At 37.1% G+C, this 21347-nt stretch overlaps 1 protein-coding gene and 1 pseudogene across 1 annotated transcript in view; one reads left to right on the top strand and one right to left on the bottom strand.

Annotated features, from left to right (window-relative positions):
• GUCY1A2 (guanylate cyclase 1 soluble subunit alpha 2) overlaps positions 1 to 21347 on the top strand; it is a 404812-nt gene that overhangs the window by 275518 nt on the left and 107947 nt on the right. The window contains exon 5 of the mRNA XM_065945273.1: positions 2335 to 2820. Within this exon, the coding sequence (XP_065801345.1) occupies positions 2335 to 2820 (486 nt within the window). The remainder of the gene's footprint in view (positions 1 to 2334; positions 2821 to 21347) is intronic.
• LOC136174792 (large ribosomal subunit protein P1 pseudogene) lies at positions 10535 to 10922 on the bottom strand (annotated as a pseudogene).

Here is a 21347-nt window from a genome sequence, read left to right as displayed (position 1 = left end):
TTTGTAAGTTAAAGAAAAAAATATTTTTTACATATAGCAAATAATATATAATATTATTTATGCCTATATACATATACTGATTTATATTTTAAACAAAAAGAGGTGGAAGCAAAGGCAGAAAAGAAAAAGGTCAATTTATAATAGGAAATGTGAAGGTTAATACATAGGGAAAAAAAGAGAAACAAAAATGAAGAACCAACAAGGAAATGAAGTAACCAGTGATGACAAAGAAGGCCAAGCAAGCAGGAGAGATAAAGAGTAAATGAAGATAGGATGTTGAAAAAGAAAACAAAAGAGTAAGTCCAAAGAACAAAGGGAAGAAGTGAGAAAAAAGCAAGATGTATAAGAAAAAGAAAATAATTAGAAAGAAATGTGAGGAGAAAGAGACCAGATGGAGGTCTAACTATATGAGCATCAGAGGTTTGCTTTTACCTTAAATCTTAAGAAAAAAAAATGATTGTACTAATTTTCAAGCTATGAGGTTGTACATTTCATGTATCTTCTTTATTGGACTTCTATTAGTATAACAAATATGTATCATTAACAACCCCCCCAAAAAGCATACCCAGCATATATGAAATAATCTGGAAATACTTTTCAGGACAATTGCTTTCTTTGTATTCAAACAATAGCCTGCAGTCTTTTGATAGCCCATCTTAAATTGGGAATTGAAGTGTTTCTTCATTCTATTCTGTGGGTCTCTCATTTCCATAGTGTGATATCTTTTAAAAGGGGAACCTTGTATTATCTTTTTATGGTTATCAGCCAGGGCAGTATTGATAAATAGAAAACACTCAATAAACACTTCAATGAATAAATTATGTATAAAATGATGAAATACTAAACATTAGCAGACTTTGTATATAAAATGAACGTTTTGTTTCATAAAATTTATGATATGAAGCAAGGATTCATTTTTTCCTTATATAGACTAGATCTTGGTAAATGTTGCAGGGGGAAAAAAGTAAAATATTTTCGGGCTTAGAAGTCAAAATCTCTGTAGTTTTACCCTATGTTTGTTCTATGCCTCCAATTTCATCAACTAACCTAACTACTTCATGATATGAAGATAAAAAATAATAAATTTATTGAGCACATTCCATGTAGTTGTGGAAAGTGACATAAATAAAACTGATACACAATCTCAGTTGGTCAATTTGTAGGCAGTCTTCTTCAGGGCTTCCCAGGTGGAGCTTGTGGTAAAGAACCTACCTGCCAGTACAGGAGACAGGAGACATCAGTTTGATCCCTGGGTCTGGAAGATCCCCTGGAGGAGGAAGTGGCAACCCACTCCAGGACAGAGGACAGAGGAGCCTGGCAGGCTACAGTCCATGGGGTCGCAAAGAGTCAGACAAGGACTGAAGCAATTTAGCACTTAGCACTCTCTTCAGGTAATTACAACTAGCTTCCTCTTGAGATGTGCTGAAATATCCTATCTTAATCCAGGTGAGTATATTTGGACAAATATAGCTTAAGGCCACCTTCCCTTCCTGCTGGTATTCATCTGCTCTGAGTGTTCCTTAGGGCGTTAAGCTAAGATAGCATGAGCCAGTGTTCATGAAGTTTTTCATTAAACATCAATTCTCCAAATTCTCCAAAAAGCACAGAAGGGAGGGATAGATTTAAATTACTATATATTCAAATTTTTTATCTTACTAACTGGGTTTCTTTAATACTATCCTGACTTGGGGGAGGGGGCTACTTTTAGCTTATATTGAATATGCTAGTTAATTGGTAGTCATTTTCTGCTAATACTTATTAATGAAATCTAGCTTAAATTTTTATTTTTAAGACCAAATGAATTGTCAACTAATCTAGTCAGTGCAAGAACCAATATACTTTAATAGGACTACAACAGATGAAAAAAATGACTTATATAAGACTAAACAATTATTTGGATTCATCTAGTCTCTTGGACTTATTTTCTGAGTTTTATTTTAATGACAATTAAATCTAGTATTTTGACAGGTGGAATTATCCATTTTCTAATATTACTAAGCAGGTTGAAAGTTTTTGAACTGGTTGGTGAACCAGTTTTGTGATGCACCTGGGTACACTTTCATTTTAAATGAAAACGGTCTTCTGTTTCAATTCTCATTGATCTCTCTTTCCATTTGATCATTGTCTTAAGAAAGTGACCAAGTGGGAAACAATAACAAATATTTCTGTTTAGAATCATAACTTACATTGGCCCCAAATCACATTTAGATTTGCCTTCATGGAGAAAGTCTGTAAGGCTAATTTCTTATTCTTCTTCTCCATCTGATAATAGATTAATTTTTGTGAACCTACTATGTGAAGCGTGCTGACTAAAATTCCATGTTAATTTTGCAGGTGATGGAAGTTAAAGGACAAATGATCCATGTCTCGGAATCAAATTCCATTTTGTTCTTGGGTTCTCCATGTGTGGACAAGTTGGATGAACTCATGGGGCGAGGGCTACATCTCTCGGACATCCCCATCCATGATGCTACCCGAGATGTCATCTTGGTTGGCGAGCAGGCAAAGGCCCAGGATGGGCTGAAGAAGAGGATGGATAAACTAAAAGCAACTTTAGAAAGAACTCACCAGGCCCTGGAAGAAGAGAAAAAGAAAACAGTGGATCTTCTGTATTCCATTTTCCCTGGTGATGTAGCCCAGCAATTGTGGCAAGGGCAGCAAGTGCAGGCCAGAAAGTTTGATGATGTCACCATGCTGTTTTCAGACATCGTTGGCTTCACGGCCATATGTGCCCAGTGTACCCCCATGCAGGTCATCAGCATGCTGAATGAACTGTACACAAGATTCGACCACCAGTGTGGATTTTTGGATATTTATAAGGTAATGGGGTTTGGTTATTTATATAAAAGAATTTTTAGTGGTAAATTATGATCTTAATTAAATTACAAGCATACAATATTTTTTCTATTTAAACAAGAATAAGTGATGGATAATTTTCATTTAGAAATATTCAGAATACAAGTATTTCTGATCTTTGAGTGAATTTTTGCTATGAGTTGATTTATATATTTGAACAGAAAGGAAAAATGCTATGGAACTAGTCTTCTAAATTCATTATTATCAAAAAGATAAAATAAACTTGCCGAAATATAGGCAACTTTTAACCACATAATTAGTTTTCCTTAAAGAGTAGGATTACAATATAAACTAAAAATTTTATATTGGTAGTTGAAACAGCAATTTATGTTAAAACATGCATTGCATTATCATTATCAGTGCATTGTCATTGCATTATCATTATTATTAACTAAATCACAGTTAACCAGTATTTTCTACTTCATTGAGAATTGAGATCATTTTCATTCTGAAAAAAATGCATGTAAATGTTCTAGTTATTGTCCAAATAGCCAATGATTTTTAGTAGAAGCACCTTAATTTTCCAAGTTACTAGATGGAAGAGTTTTGAAAATGTGTACAGGTCACCGTCTGTTAGCCTGATTTGGTGAACTATTCATTAATTTCTTTTTCTTTATTTTTAAATGGCAGATAATTGCTCTACAATGTTATGTTGGTTTCTGCCTTATACCAGCATGAATCAGCCATAGTATGCATATGTTCCCTCCCTCTTTGGATCTCCCTCCCACTTCCCGTTCCATCCCACCCCTCTAGGTTGTCCCAGAGCACTAGCTTCAGCTCCCTGTGTTAACAGCAACTTCTCATTAGCTCTCTATTTTTTATGTAGTATATGTACTTCAGTGCTGCTCTCTCCATGTGCCCCACCCTCTCCTTCCCGCTCTGTGTCCATGTGTTTGTTCTCTGTTTATAGAGTCTCTATTTCTGCCCTGCAAATAGGTTCATCAGTACCATTTTTTAGATTCCATATATATGTGTTAATATATGATATTTGTTTTTATTTTTCTGACTTACTTCACTCTGTATAAAAGGCTCTGGTTTCATCCACCTCACTAGAATTGACTCAAATTTGTTTCTTTTTATGACTAATATTCCATTTTGTGTTTGTTTGTATATATATATATACATACTACAACTCCTTTTCCATTCATCTGTGGATGGACATCTAGGTTGCTCCCATGTTCTGGCTATTGTAAATAGTGCTGCAATGAACATTGGGTCATGTGTCATAATTTAAAACAATTATGGTTTTAATTTCTTAATAAAATTATAGCAGTATTTTGAGTGATTCAGCTTTCCATCCATCTAATGTATAACTGTGACTTTACATTGTGCATGGATTGCATAATGTATGATTTTTTTTTAATATGGAGGACAGCCATTACTTTTAGTAAAAACAAACTAGTTGAACTAGTGAATTTATTTTCTTTTTTACATCAGCTAAACTTCTCTTCATAGTATGATCTTCACATAAGCAGATTCAAAAAGAACCTGTTTTGCATTTTAGTTTCATATTATGGTCCAGGGGGTGTTTTCATTAAGGTATATCTCCTTTAGGGAAAGGTATTCACTAGTTTCATTAAACCTTTCTTCAAGAGGTCTTCCCAACCCACAGATTGAACCTGATCTCCTGCATTGCAGGCAGATTCTTTACCACTTGAGCCACTAGAGGTGACTTATGCATGATACATAGCCAATGTTAAATATTTTAGAAAGCCTCTTCTGAGTAGTAAACATTCAGTGTAATGTATGTATGAGGGATTTGCTTTGTTATATAAAATAAGAGTTTTTATAAATTATCTTTAATTTTCTTATATTTTATTTTTATGTACTTTATGGTAGAGGTAGCCAAATGTCTGATGCTAAATAGAGACATAATGAATCTATCACTGTCAATGCCAGAAAAGAGAGCAGGTTGTCCTGAATTTCCAGCACTATTTTTCCTTCAGACTTTGTACGCTGTTTAGTTTGGGGGACAGCTGACTTGCAGGATCATAATTCCCCAACCAGGGGTTGAACTCCTGAAGCAGTAGTAGCACAGAGTATTAATCACTGGGTAGCCAGCGAATTCCCAGAATTGTGCATCACTGCACCAAGCACTGCGACCTCAATCTCTCCCTTCCAAATCATTGACTTGCCATGCTAGTTTCCTTCAGCTGGAGAATTCCATGCACTGTATAGCCCATGGGGTCACAAAAGAGTCGGATGTCACGGAGCAACTTTCACTCACTTTCATTTTTTCCTCAGCTAAAGTAGTTATCTTTTTTGTGGCCCTAAGTCTGTAAAACTAAATGAGTGTGAAAAATATAGATATATTGTCTTATGGTAAAAAATAGAAATCTCTGATTTAAATATACATATAAGTTTGGTTTTGTGATAAGAAATGTGATAACTGCCGAGGGTACCAAAATAAATGAATAAATTTAAAAGTAAAAAAAAAAAAAAAGACAAGCAATTTTGGTTCACAAATTATCTTAAACTGAACTTTCTTATGAAATTTTAGTGATAAATTTTAGGGTAAAATGATATCAGAGCCAGTTTTTTAAATTTTTTAAAAAATTGGATGTAAAATTATTTAAATTCTATAGTGCTTTACAATTTTTCAAAATTTTCATACACATGATTTTATATCATACCACAGGAAACCCTTTTTTACCCTCAACCCTATTCCCTTCACTCGTCCTATTGATAAACCACTAGTTCACTAGTTTATTCTTTGTATCTATGAAAAGTCTCCTTTTTTTTCTGTTTTATTCACACATTTGTTGTATTTTTAAGATTCAATATGTGATATCATACAGTATTTTTCTATTCTGCTTGACTTATTTCACTAGGATTAATGCCTGCTAAGTCCATTCACGTTATTGCAAATGGGAAAATTTGATTGTTTTTATGACTGAGTAGTCTTCTATTGTCTACATAAAACACATCTTTATCCATTCATCTGTTGTTGGACACTTAGGTTGCTTCCATTCCTTGGTGATTATAAATAATAAATAATGCTCCTAGGAACTTGGGGCTTCATGAATCTTTCTGTATTAGTCTTTTTGTTTCTTTCTGATATATACCCAGGAGTGAAATTCCTAGGTCATATGGTAATTCTATATTTAGTTTTTTGAAAAACCTCAAAATTGGCTACTGCTGTGCCAGTTTACCTGCAGAGTGGCTGCACCAATTTATCAATATTTTCCCACTAACAGTGTAGGAGGGATCCCTTTTCCCTGCATCCTCACCAACTTTTATATTTTGTTTTCTTTTTAATGATAGCTATTCTGACCTCTGTGAGGTGATATCTCCTTGTGGTTTTGACTTGCATTTCCCTATTGATTAGCAATACTGAGCATCTTTTCATGTGCTTGTTGATCATCCATTTTTATCAAGTCGCTCATATTTTTGATGTTGAGCTTTATGAGATGTTTATATATGTTGGATATTAACCCCTTATTGGTCATATCATCTGAAAATATCTCTTCCTGTTCAGTATATTAGCAAGGAGGGGACATACCTCAACATGATAAAAGCCACATATGAAAACCTGAGATCTAACATTATACATTGTCCTCAATGGTGAAAATACGGAAGTATTTCCTTTAAGGTCAAGATAAGACAAAGATGTCCACTCTCACCACTTTTACATTTTTGGAAGTTCTGGCCACAACAGTCATATAAGAAAAAGAAATAAAAGGAATCCAAATTGAAAAAGAAGTAAAACTTTCACTGTCTGCAGATGATATGATACTATACATAGAAAATTCTAAAGAGGCCACTAGAAAACTACTAGAGTTCATCAATGAATTTGATAAAGTTATACAAAGTTAATATACATAAATCTGCTACATTTCTCTACACTAACAGTTAAATATCAGAAAGAGAAATTAAAGAAGTAATCCTATTTACGATTGCATCAAAAAGAATAAAATACCTAGGAATAAATCTGCCTGAGGAGGTAAAAGGCCCACACTCAGAAAACTGATGAAAAACACTGATGAAAGAAACTGAAATAGAAAAATATATCATGTTCTTGAGTTGGAAGAATCAGTATTGTCTAAATGACTGTACTATGCAGGCAATCTATGGATTTAAAACAATCCCTGTCAAAATGCCAATGACATTTTTTACAAAACTGGAGCAAATGATTTTAAAATTCATGTCAAGAGATACAAAAGACCTCAATGTGCCAAAATAATCTTGAGAAAGAAAAGCAGAGCTGGGGGAATTGAGCTCCCTAACGTCAGACTATAACTCCAAAGCTACAGTCATCAAAAGAGTATGAGACTGGCACAGAAGCAGACAGTCGCTCAGTGGAACAGAATAGCCCATTTTCCAACAGTTTTGGTCAATGAATCTATGACAAGGGAGGCAAGGGTATATGATAGAGAAAATGCAGTCTCTTTAATAAGTGGTGCTGGGAAAGCTGGACAGCTACTAGTAAGTGAATAAAATTAGAACATTCTCTAACACCATACACAAAAGTTAGCTCAAAATGGATTAAGCTCTTAAATGTAAGGCAGGATACTATAAACCTCCTACAGAAAAGCATCGAACACTGTTTGACATAAATTTCAGCAATGTTTTTTTGAGATCCAGGACCTAGAGTAATGGAAACAAAAGCAGAAAATAAGCGAATAATTAAACTTAAAATAGTTTGCACAGCAAATGAATGTATCAACCAAGCCAGGTGTTTTTAGTTTATCTCTGATACTAGTATGTATCGGAGAAGGCAATGGCAACCCACTCCAGCACTCTTGCCTAGAAAATCCAATGGACGGAGGAGCCTGGTAGGCTGCAGTCCATGGGGTTGCAAAGAGTCAGACACAACTGAGCGACTTCCCTTTCACCTTTCACTTTCATGCATTGGAGAAGGAAATGGCAACCCACTCCAATGTTCTTGCCTTGAGAATCCCACGGATGGGGGAGCCTGGTGGGATGCCGTCTATGGGGTTGCACAGAGTCAGACACTACTGAAGCAACTTAGTAGCAGCAGCAGCAGCAGCAGCAGTATGTATATGTATGTGACTCAATTTATGTTCTGTAAATAAGTTCATTTCTATTATTATTTTAGATTCCACATATAAGTGATATCATATATTATTTGTCTTTGACTCACCTCACTCAGTAAGACAATCTGTAGTTCCATCCATGTTGCTACAAATGGTAGTATTAATACTTCATTCTTTTGATGACTGATAGTATTCCATTGTGTATATAAGCCAAATTTTCTTTATCCACTTCTCTGTTGGTGGACAGTTGGGTAGCTTTCATTTTTTGAGTATTGGAGTCCATTGCTTTTTGAATTAGAGTTCTTTCTCTTCCAGATATATGTCCAGGAGTGAGATTGCTGAATCATATGATAACTCTATTTTTAGTTTTTGAAGGAACCTCCAGACTGTTTTCCATAGTGGCTGCACTAATTTACATTCCCATCAACAGTGTAGCAGGGTTTTCTTTTTTCTGTTGTCTCTCCAGCTGTTATTATTTGTATGATGATGTCCATTTTTACAGGTAAAAGGTAATAAAACCTCATTTTAGTTTTGATTTCTTTTCTCTAATAAGTGTTTGCATTTCTCTAAGAAGTAGCAATGTTGAGGTTATCTGTATGTCTTCTTTGGAGAAATCAATTTAGGTCTTCCATGCATTTATTGACTGGTTTGTTTATATGTGTATAAATAGATATACTGCATGTATATTATATATATACAACATATATGTATATATGTATTTAGTTCTATGAGTTATATATCTATTTGGAAATAAAGACCTTGTCAATTACATTGTTTGCAAATATTTTCTCCCAATCTGTAGACTGTCTTTTTGTTTTGTTTATGGTTTCCTCTATTATACAAAACCTTTTAAGTTTGATTAGGCCTCATTTGTTTATTTTGTTTCTATTTATTTTGTCTTGGAAAAATGATCTAAGAAAATATTGCTATGATTTATCTCGAAGAGCATTTTTCCTATGTTCATTTCTAGGAGTTTTATGGTATCATGTCTTATATATACAATTTTAAACCATTTTGAATTTATTTTTTATACAGTATGAGAGAATATTCTAACCTCACAGATTTACATGTAGCTGGCCAGTTTTCCCAACACCACATGTTGAAGAGACTGTCTTTTCTCCATTGCATTTTCTAACCTCTGTTGAAGACTAATTGAGTGGGTTTATTTCTAGGTTCTCTAGTCTGTTCCATTGATCCATCTGTTTTTGTACCTATATTACATTGTTTTGATTACTGTGACTTTCTAGTATTGTCTGGAGTCTGGAAGGATTTTCATCCAGGTTTGTTCTTTTTTCTCAGTATTGTTTTGACAATCTTGGGTCTTTTATGGTTGCATATACATTTTAGGATTATTTGATCTAGTTTTGTGAAAGTTTCATGGGTAATTTGATAAGGTTCACTTTAAATCTATAGATTTCTTTGGGTAGTATGGCCATTTTAATAATCTTAAACCTTCCAATCCAAGAGTATTGGATATCTCTCCATTTCTCTGAGTCACCTTCAGTTCCCTTTGTATATGTTTTATAGTTCTCAGCATATCAGTTTCTCACCTCCTTGGCCAGGTTTACTCCCAGATATTCTATTTTACTTTTTATCTTATTTTAAGAATTTTTAAAAATTTTCTCTTTCTGATGTTCTTGTGAAAGTGAAAGCCGCTCAGTCATGTCTGAATCTTTGCGACCCCATGGACTATACAGTCCATGGAATTCTCCACGCCAGAATGCTGGAGTGGGTGGGTAGCTGTTCCCTTCTCCAGGGGATTTTCCCAACCCAGGGATCGAACCCGTGTCTCTCACATTGCAGGCAGAGTCTTTACCAGCTGAGCCAACAGGGAAGCCCAAGAATACCGGAGTGGCTAGCCTATCCCTTCTCCAGCATGTCTTCCCAAGGCAGGAGTCCAAACGGGGTCTTCTACATTTCAGGTGGATTCTTTACCAACCGAGCTGTCAGAGAAGCCCAATATTTCATTGTAGTGCAAAGAAATGCAAAATATTTCTGTATATTAACTTTTAATAATGCTACATTGATTATTTATCAGTTCTAATAAATTCTGTGTGGAGTCTTTCAGGTTTTCTATATAGAGTATCATGTCATCTACATGATTTTTTTACCTCTTCCCTTCACATTTGGTTATCTTTTATTTCTTTTCCCTGTCTGATTGCTCTGGCTAAGACATCCACCACTACGTTGAATAGAAGTGGTGGGAGTGGCATCCTCATTTTGTTCCAGAATATAGCAGGAAGGCTTCTAGTTTTTCAGTGTTGAGTATTATTTTGGTTGTGGGTTTGTCATAAATGACTTTTATTATGCTGATATATGTTCCCTCAGTACCCACTTTGGTGACAATTTTTATCATGAATGGATACTGAATTTTATCAAATGCTTTTTCTGTATTTATTGAGATGATCTTGTGGTTTTTGTCTTTTCTTAATGCAGTATGCTACATTTATTGATTTGCATATGTTTAGCCATCCTTGTGATATGAAGTGAACTGAGTTTGATCATGGTGTATAATCTTTTTTGTGTGTTATTGTATTTGGTTTGCTAATGTTGTGTTGAGGATTCTTTTCATCTATATTCAAATGTTGGGCTATATTTTATTTTTTAGTAGTATCTTTGTCTCGTTTTGGTATATAGGTGATGGCCAACTTAGGGTCATTTTTTTTTTTTAACAGCTCAGCTTTTTACTGAATGTGTTACTAAAGAGGTTTAGTCAAAAAGACCAAAGCCCATGTCATCATCAGAATCTTCAGATTCTTCTTTCTTTGCTTCTGCTTTCTTCTCCTCAGCTGGGGCAGCAGTGGTGGCTGGGGCAGGACCTCCTGCTGGTGCAGCACCAGCTGCTGGGGCAGGTCCACCAGCCCCCACATTGCAGATGAGGCTCCCGATGTTGACATTGGCCAAAGCCTTTGCAAACAAACCTGGCCAGAAAGGCTCAACATTTACACCGGCTGCTTTAATGAGGGCTTTGATCTTATCCTCCGTGACCATCACCTCATTGTCGTGCAGAATGAGGGCAGAGTAGATGCAAGCGAGCTCCGAGACGGAGGCCATGATGCGGGCGAGTGCTAGGTGGGGGCTGCCGGGTGCGGTGCTAGTTGCCAGATGAAGTGAGGGCCTCACCCCAAAACGGCCTTAGCTTCCTCGGAAGAACCGAGCTCCTTAGCGGCAGTGGAGGAAAGAGGAGTCATTTTTTATTCCATTTTCTTTTTCTTTTTTCTGGGATTCCTACCAAATGTAGATTCCATGCTTTATATTATCCCATAGGTCTCATGTGCTGCTTTCATTTTTTAAACTTTCTCTCTGCTTTCTGATTGGGTGATTTCTGTTATTCTATATATTTTTAATTGATTTTTTGTGCTTTTTCCCCCATTTGATTTGTTTCCTCACTGAACTTTATTATTTCTGCTGAATTAATATTGTTTGTTATTTTCCTAATCCTTTGGATTGTAGGTTAGGTTGTTTCTTGAGGAAGTCCTATATTGCTATGAATTTGCCTCTTAGGACTGCTTTTGCTGAAGTCCATAGATTTTGTACAGTTGTGTTTTCATTGTCATTTGTCTTGAAGTATTTTCTGATCTCCTCTTTGACCTCATTGTTGGCCCACTGATATTTTGTTTAGTCTCCATGCATATCCCACTGTATATTCCTCCCTAGGAGCTGTCCACTGGTACTGTACATCACCTACATATGAATCTTCAAATTGTGAACTTTCAAAGATGGGAATTTGCATTCACATGTCCAGTCATGTAAGTTAGTCCATGTGTCTGGCATACATTGTACCAGCATGTGCCTCTACAAGTGGTTGTGCTTTTGTGTACTGTACTGGACAGTAGTATACAGAGTACAGTAGGATGGTATCTTTACTTCAAGCCCAAGGTATCTGGAAGTGTAAAAGCAAATGTAATAGCAGTGGTGATATAGCTGGTACTGCTAAGAAGAGCCAAGCAATAGCAATGGAAACACAGGTGAAATAATTGAGAGAGTGAAGTGAGGCAAAAAAGATGGTAGACATCACTCATTCTTATAACATGAATTGTTGAACCATTGGCATGATACTAAAGAACAAGATCATGGAACATGTAAAGTCTTCTGTGCCAGTGATGTTGAGAATGACGGAGCAGATGGAGAAAATTCTCAATGCGGAGAAAATTCTCAGATGCAGAATAAGCATCGGCAATGAGTCCCACTCAGCTTAATGCTGATTCAAGAGGAAGCTAATAGTCTTTATGAAGACTTGAAGAATAAACATGGCAAAGAATCAGAGGGAACATTTTTTAATGCCAGCCATGACTGGCTTTATTGGTTTAAGGCTTGAACCAAACTTCACAAATTAAAAGTAAGTAGCAAAGAAGAAAGTGCAGATATAGTGACTGCTCAGGAATTCCTGAAATGCTTTGAGAAATTATGGATTGAGGTGTGTATTTACCCAAGCAGGTTCTTAATGTGGATAAGACAAGATTGTACTGGAAGAAAATGCCAGACCAAAGTTACACCAGGAGGAAAAGTTAATGCCAGTCCAGAAAGCAGCAAAGGATATGCTGACTCTGTTGTTTGATGGCAATGCTTCTGTTGATATGAAGCTGAAGTCTCTTTTAGATTATTATTCAGAAAACCTCAAAACCCTTAAACTCATAGCCAAGGGGTCTCTTCCTCTTGTGCAGAAGAGTAAGCCCAAAACCTGGGTTACAGATGTCATTGTCCAGTACTGATCTTTAAACCACATTATCCCAGAGATAAATATTGCTTGGAGAAGGGCATTCCATTCTGCATTTTTTTTGTTGCTAAACAGTGTTCCTGGTCACCCACCATTCATGGACAATTTTCATTTCACCATCAAAGTACTGCATTATGTCACTCAGTATTGCTTCACTTATCCAACCAATAGACCATGTAGTTATATAGTGACTTTAGAAATACCATTTATGTCGCATTTTTTTTGCCAGACAGTAAGTGAATGATAAAACAATCTTGTGATAATTTTAGATGGACTATTACGTCTTGTTGTTGGTGTTCAGTCAATGAATCGTGTGTGAATCTTTGTGACCCCACGGACTGCAGCACACCAGGCTCTTCTGTCCTGGAATTTTGCTCAAATTCATGTCCACTGAGTTGATGATGCTATCTAAATATCTCATCCTCTGCTGAAGCCTTCTCCTTTTGCCTTCAGTCTTTTCCAGCATCAGGGTCTTTCCCAATGAGTCAATGCTTCACATCAGGTGGACAAAATATTGGAGCTTCGGCTTCAGTATCAGTCCTTATAATGAATATTCAAGGTTTATTTCCTTTAGGATTGGCTTGAAATCCTGCTTTCCAAGGGACTCTCCAGAGTCTTCTCCAGCACCACAGTTCGAAAGCATCTATTCTTTGGTGTTCAACCTTCTCTATGGTCCAACTCTCACGTTTGTACATGATTGCTAGAAAAACCATAGTTGTGACCTTTGTCAACAAGTGATGTATCTGATTTTTAATATGCTGTCTAGGTTTATCATAGTTTTCTTTCCAAGGAGCAAGCTTCTTTTCATGGCTAAAGTCACTGTCCACAGTGATTTTGGAGACCAAGAAAATAAAATCTGTCATTGCTTCCACTTCTCCCTTTCTGTTTGCAATGAAGTGATGGGAATGGATGCCATGATCTTAGTTTTTTGAATGTTGAGTTTTAAGCTGTTTCACTTTTTCACCTTCAGCAAGAGGCTCTTTAACGCCTCCTCACTTTCTCCATTAGGATAATGTCATCTGCATATCTGAGGTTATTGATATTTCCTCAAGCAATCTTGACTCCAGCTTGAGCTTCATCCAGCCTGGCATTTCACATAATGTTCTCTGTATATAAGTTAAATAAGCAGGGTGACAGTACACAGCTTTGATGTACTCCTTTCCCAATTTGGAACCAGTCTGTTGCTCCATGTCCAATTCTACCTGTTGTTTCTTGACCTGCATACAGATCTCAGGAGGTAGATAAAGTGGTCTGGTATTCCCATCTCTTTAAGAGTTTTCCACAGTTTGTTTTGATCCACACAGTCAAAGACTTTCATTTACTCAGTGAAACAGGAGATGATTTTCTGAAATTCCCTTGCTTTTTTATGATCCAGTGGATCTTGGCAATTTGAGCTCTGGTTCCTCTGCTTTTTCTAAATCCAGCTTGTACATCTGGAAGTTCAATTCACATTCTGTTGATACCCACCTTGAAGGATTTTGAGCATGACCTTGCTAGCATCTGAAATGAGTGCAGTTGTGCAGTAGCTTGAACATTCTTTGGTATTGCTCTTCTTCAGAATTGGAATGAAAAATGACCTTTTCCAGTCCTGTGGCCACTACTGGGTTTTCCAAATTTGCTTGGACATATTGATTGCAGCACCTTGACGCCATCATCTTTTAGTATTTTAAATAGCTCATCTGGAATTTCATCACTTCCACGTCTTTATTGGTGGTAATGTTTCCTAAGGCCCACTTGATTTCACACTCCAGGATGTCTGGCTCTAGGTGAGTGATCACACCATTGTGGCTATCTGGGTGATTAAGACCATTTTGTATAGGTCTTCTGTGTATTCTTGCCACCTCTTTTTAATCTCTTCTGCTTCTGTTAGGCCCATACTGTTTCTGTCCTTTATTGAGCCCATCTTTTCAGGAAATGTTCCCTTGGTCTCTACGTTTCTGAAGATATCTCAAGTCTTTCCCATTCTGTTGTTTTCTTCTATTTCTTTGCATTGTTCACTTAAGAATGTTTTCTTACCTCTCGTTGCCATTGTTTGGAACTCTGCATTTAGATGGGTATTTGTTTCCTTTCTCCTTCTCTTCTCTTTTCACTTCTCTTCTTTTCTTGCTGCTATTTGTAAGATCTCCTCAGACAACCCTTTGCCTTGTTGCATTTCTTTTTCTTGGGGATGGTTTTGGTCACCATCTCCTGTACAATGTTACAAACCTCCATCCATTGTTCTTCAGACACTCTGTCTATAAGATCTAATCCCTTGAATTTATTTGTCACTTGTACTGTATAATCATAAGGGAATTAATTTAGGTCATACCTGAATGGCCTAGTGGTTTTCCCCACTTTCTTTAGTTTAAGCCTGAATTTTGCCAAAAGGAGATGATGATCTGAGCCACAGTCAGCTCCAGGTCTTGTTTTTGCTGACAGTAAAGAGTATCTTCAACTTGCCTGCAAAGAATATAATCAGTCTGATTTTCCTAGTGACCATCTGGTTATGTTCATGTGTAGAATCATCTCTTGTGTTGTTGGAAGAGGGTGTTTGCTATGACCAGTGTGTTCTCTTGGCAAAATTCTGTTAGCCTTTGTCTGCTTCATTAGTATTCCAAGTCCAAACTTGCCCCCTATTTTTGCATTCCAATCCTCTATGATGAAAAGGACTTTTTTTTTTTTTTTTTTTGGTGTTAGTTCTAGAAAGTCCTAGTGGCTCAGTTGGTAAAGTATCTGTCTGCAGTGCAGGAGACCTAGCTTGGTTCCCTTTGTCAGGATGATCCCCTGAAGAAGAAAAGAAGAAAATGGTAACCCACTGCAGCCTGGAAAATCCAATGGACAGAAGAGCCTGGTGGGCTATAGTTCATAGAGTCAGGAGAGTCAGACACGACTTGGTGACTAAACCACCACCACCACTAAAAGGTCTTGTAGGTCTCATAGAACAAGTTAAATTTAGCTTCTTCAGCATCACTTGTTGCTGCATAGCCTGGATTACTGTGATGTTGAATGATTTCCCTTGGAAATGAACTGAGATCATTCTGTCATTTTTAAAACTGCACCAAAGTACTGGATTCAAACTCTTCTGTTGTCTGTGAGGGCTCCTCCATTTCTTCTAAGGGATTCATGCCCATAGTAGTAGATATATAATGGTCATCTGAATTAAATTTGCCCCTTCCCATCCATTTTAGTCACTGATTCCTAGGATCTGATGTTCACTCTTGCCGTTTCCTGCTTGATCACATTCATGGACCTAACATTCCAGGTTCCTATGCAGTATTGTTCTTTACAGCATCAGATTTTACTTTCACCACCAGATGCATTGACAACTGAGCATCATTTCCACTTTGGTCCACCACTTCATTCTTTCTTGGGCTATTAGTAATTGTATCTGCTCTTCCCCAGTAGAGTATTGGACACGTTCAAACCTGGAGGCTCATCTGTTGATGTCTTTTTGTATCTTTTTGTGTCTTTTATATCTTTGTATCTGCTGTATCTTTTTGATTTTTTGTACCATTCATGGGTTTCTGGTGGCAAAAATACTGGAATGGCTTGCCATTTCCTCCTCCAGTGAACCACAATTTGTCAGAACTCTCCACTTGACCTGTCTGCCTTGGGTGGCATTGCTCATAGCTTCATAGAGTTAAGAAAGTCCCTTTGCTGTGAAAAGGCAGTGTTCCATGAAAGAGAAAGAAGAGTAAGACAAGCTAAATGTATAGAAGTAGGTAGGAAGTAGAATGTGTAGGTATCTTAGCTATTTCAGTGTTTATGTTCTTAGTCATAAAAGCAAGGTGAAGACATCGAAGAATTTTGAACACAAGAGTGACCCAAGTAGATTTGCTTTAAAAGAAATCATTTCAACAGTAGTATGGGAGGGGTGGGTGGGAAACAGTCGAACATAAAGATATTAATGCCATAATTCAGTTGAAGAATGGTGGTAGCATTACCTAAACTAATTAGACAGGTACAAGAGTCAGTGCTGGAATCCTGAAGTAAGTGGTCAGTTTTATCTACTTAATATTGGAAGTATTTCTCTTTCATCATTCATGAAAGTCACCTGGTCACCTGAATATGTTCTTGTTTTGGAATTATGTAGGCTTCAACTGTACTGACTGAATGTTTTACAGCCATGTAACAATGACTATGATTTGTAAAGGTAATTCGCACATTGTCTATATTGACCTAGCTCTTCCTATAAGCATTTATAATGCAATTTGACTCAATCATATTTCTCTACATGTCTACTATGTTAGCAAGGTGCTAGGCCCTATTGGACTTAAAATATAACTAATCTAGAAAAATGGTACAAATGAACTTATTTGCAGGGCAGGAATAGAGACACAGATATAGAGAACAGACATGTGAACACAGAGAGGGTTTGAAGGGTGATGGGGCAATTTGGGAGATTGGCATGGACATATATATAGTGCCATGCATAAAATAGATAGCTAGTGGGAAACTGCTGAGGGGGAAGCTGGGTCTTGTTCTGATGGGCGGGGCCATGCTCAGTAAATCTTTAATCCAATTTTCTGTTGATGGGTGGAGCTACAAGAGACAGGGATCAAGACTATCCCCAAGAAAAAGAAATGCAAAAATGTAAAATGGCTATCTGAGGAGGCCTTACAAATAGCTGTGAAAAGAAGAGCAGTGAAAAGCAAAGAAGAAAAAGAAAGATATCAAATTCAGACTTAAATTGAAGAAAGTGGGGAAAATCACTAAGCCATTCAGATACGACCTAAATCAAATCCCTTGAAATTATACAGTGAAAGTGAGAAATAGATTTAAGGGACTAGATCTGATAGACAGAGAGCCTGATGAACTATGGACGGAGGTTCGTGACATTGTACAGGAGACAGGGATCAAGATCACCCCAAGAAAGAGAAATGCAAAAAAGCAAAATGGCTGTCTGAGGAGGGCTTACAAATAGCTGTGAAAAGAAGAGAAGTGAAAAGCAAAGGAGAAAAGGAAAGATATACCCATCTGAATGCAGAGTTTCAAAGAATAGCAAGGAGAGATAAGAAAGCCTTCCTCAGCGATCAATGCAAGGAAATAGAGGAAAACAATAGAATGGGAAAGACTAGAGATCTCTTCAAGAAAATTAGAGATACCAAGGGAATATTTCATGCAAAGATGAGCTCAATAAAAGACAGAAATGGTATGGACCTAACAGAAGTAGAAAATATTAAGAAGAGGTAGCAAGAATACACAGAAGAATTATGCAAAAAAGATCTTAATGGCCCAGATAATCAGTATGGTGTGATCACTTACCTAGAGCCAGACATCCTGGAATGTGAAGTCAAGTGGGATTTAGGAAACATCACTAAGAACAGAACTAGTGGAGGTGATGAAATTTCAGTTGAGCTATTTCAAATCCTAAAAGATGTTGCTATGAAAGTGCTGCATTCAGTATGCCAGCAAATCTGGAAAACTCAGCAATGGCCACAGATTTGGATAAGGTCAGTTTTCATACCAGTCCCAAAGAAAGGCAATGCCAAAGAATACTCAAACTACCACACAGTTGCACTCATCTCACATGCTACTAAAGTAATGCTCAAAATTCTCCAAGCCGGGCTTCAGCAATATGTGAACCGTTATCTTCCGGATCGTCAAGCTGGTTTTAGAAAAGGCAGAAGAACCAGAATCCAAATTGCCAACACTCGCTGAATCATGGAAAAAGCAAGAGAGTTCCAGAAAAACATCTATTTCTGTTTTATTGACCATGCCAAAGCCTTTGATTGTGTGGATCACCACAAACTGTGGAAAATTCTTCATGAGATGAGAATATCAGACCACCTGACCTGCCTCTTGAGAAATCTGTATGCAGGTTAGGAAGCAACAGTTACAACTGGACATGGAACAATAGATTGGTTCCAAATGGGAAAAGGAACATGTCAAAGCTGTATATTGTCATTCTGCTTATTTAACTTATATGCAGAATACATCATGAGAAACGCTGGACTGGATGAAGCACAAGCTGAAATCAAGATTGCTGGGAGAAATATCAATAACCTCAGATATGCAGATAACACCACCCTTATGGCAGAAAGTGAAGAAGAACTAAAGAGCCTCTTGATGAAAGTGAAAGAGGAGAGTGAAAAGTTGGCTTAAAAAAACTCAACATTCAGAAAACTAAGATCAAGGCATTCAGTTCCATCACTTCTTGGCAAATAGGTTGGGAAACAGTAGAAACAGTGGCAGATTTTATTTTGGGGGGGCTTCAAAATTACTGCAGATTGTGACTGCAGCCATGAGATTAAAAGATACTTACTCCTTCGAAGGAAAGTTATGAGCAACCTAGACAGCATATTAAAAAGCAGAGACATTACTTTGCCAACAAAGGTCCATCTAATCAAGGCTATGGTTTTTCCAGTAGTCATATATGGATGTGAAAGTTGGACTAGAAAGAAAGCTGAGCACCAAAGAATTGATGCTTTTGAACTGTGGTGTTGGAGAAGACTCTTGAGAGTCCTTTGGACTGCAAGAAGATCCAACCAGTCCATCTGAAAGGAATTCAGTCCTGAATATTCATTGAAAAGACTGATGTTGAAGCTGAAACTCTTAAGACTTTGGCCACCTGATGCGAAGAGCTGACTCATTTGAAAAGACCCTGATGCTGGGAAAGATTGAGGGCAGGAGGAGAAGGGGATGACTGAGGATGAGATGGTTAGATGGCCTCACCGACTCAGTGGACATGAGTTTGAATAGACTCCAGGAGTTAATGTGAACAGGGAGGCCTGGTGTGCTGCAGTCCATGGGGTCATGAAGAGTCGGACACGACTGAGCGACTGAACTGAACTAAACTGGACTGACTGGGAAGCTGCTGTGTAGCACAGGGAGCTCAGCTCATTGCCCTGTGAAGACCTAGAGGGGTGGTGTGGACCGGAGGGAGATTCAAGAAGAAGGGGACATGTGTACACATGTAGCTGATTCACCTTGTTGTACATCAGAAACTAATACAACATTGTAAAGCAATTATGCTTCAATAAAAATAATAGTCTAAACAAGAAAACAGGGGTCTTGATAGTAAAAAATAAAATAGAAAAATATTTTTAAAATGAAAAGATAACTAAGGCCTTATTTCTGCCTTCAAAATTAGGCTTAACAGTCTAGACAGGATGATATTAGAGAAAGTATGAACACAAATGACTGCAGAGTAAGAGACGGAGAAACCAGGCTTTATTGGTGTTCTAAAAGAAGCAACGATGGCATCCTATTGAAGGACTGCAAATGCTTTCAGAAAAGATATGGCATGGAGATGGATTTTAAAGAAAGTGCCAAGTTTGACTCATGAAAGATAGGTTGGGAAAAATCTATTTTTTAAAACCATATTTAATTGAAGGGGATAAAAACTAGGATTTGCATTGATAATCTGAGGATGGTAGGATTTATAGAAGTTTGATTATCTTTTTAAAAATCAAATTCTTAGTGGAGTATTTCCATTTGATTTGCTAATTTGTCTACACTATTCACTTAAAAAAAGATTTTATTTTTTAGGGTGGTTTTAGCTTTACAGAGACTTCCCATAATACCTGTACCTTTACACATGCGTAGCCTTCTACACTACCAACATTACTCACTAGAATGATGAGTGACCAATGATGAACCCATTGACATGTCATAATCACCAAGTTGGGTATGGATTTGGGCAAATATATAATGATGTGTATCCATCATTATAGTATTGTATAGAATATATCCACTGCCCTGAAAATCCTCTGTGTTTCATCTATTCATCTCTCAACCTCCAGCAACCAAATTTTATTTTCTCCATAATTCTGTCTTTGCAGAATGTTGTATAATTGAAATCATATAAAGTGTAGACCTTTCAGATTGACTTGTTTCACTTAGTAGCATGTATCTAAGATTCCTCTGTCTTGTCATGATTCAATAACATTTCTTTAATAATGTTCCATGGTCTGAATGTACCAGTTTGTTTATTTATTCACCTACTGAAGGATATCTCGTTTGCTTCCATGTGTAAATTTTTGCACAGATATATATTTTCAACTCCTTTGGGTAAATACTAATTGCTGAAAAGATTGTGTCATAAGAATTTGTATAGTTGTATAAGAACCGAACTATCTTCCAAAGAGGCTGTTATTGTTGCTTAGTCACTCAGTCATGTCAGACTTTTTGCAGCCACATGGACTGCAGCACTCCAGACTTCCTGTCCTTCACCATCTCCCAGTTTAGCTCAAACTCATGTCCATTGAGTCAGTGATGACATCCAACCATATTGTCCTCTGTCATCCCCTTCTTCTCCTGCCTTCAATCTTTCCCAGTATCAGGGTCTTTTCCAATGAGTCAACTCTGCATCAGGTGGCCAAAGTATTGGAGCTTCAGCTTTAGCATCAGTCCTTCCAATGAATATTCAGGGTTGATTTCCTCTAGGATTAACTAGTTTGATCTCCTTGCAGTCCAAGAGTCTTCTCCAACACCATAATTCAAAAGCATCAATTCTTCAGTGCTGAGGCCCTCTTTATGGTCCAACTCTCACATCTGTACATGACTACTGGAAAAATCATAGCTTTGACTAGACAGACTTTTATTGGCAAAGTAATGTCTCTGCTTTTTAATACACTGTCTAGGTTTGTCATAGCTTTTCTTCCAAGGAGCAAGTGTCTTTTAATTGCATAGCTGCAGTCACCGTCCACAGAGACTTTGGAGCCCAAGAAAATAAAATCTGTCACTGTTTCCATTGTTATCCCATCTATTTCCCATGAAGTGATGGGGCTGGATGTCATGATCTTAAGTTTTCTGAATGTTGAGTTTTAAGCCAGCTTTTTCCCTCTCCTCTTTCA

Source organism: Muntiacus reevesi, chromosome 9 (assembly GCF_963930625.1).
Source record: "Muntiacus reevesi chromosome 9, mMunRee1.1, whole genome shotgun sequence".
Taxonomy (NCBI): domain Eukaryota; kingdom Metazoa; phylum Chordata; class Mammalia; order Artiodactyla; family Cervidae; genus Muntiacus; species Muntiacus reevesi.
Note: the sequence above shows the minus strand (reverse complement) of the source record. Positions and strands in the feature narration are given on the sequence as shown.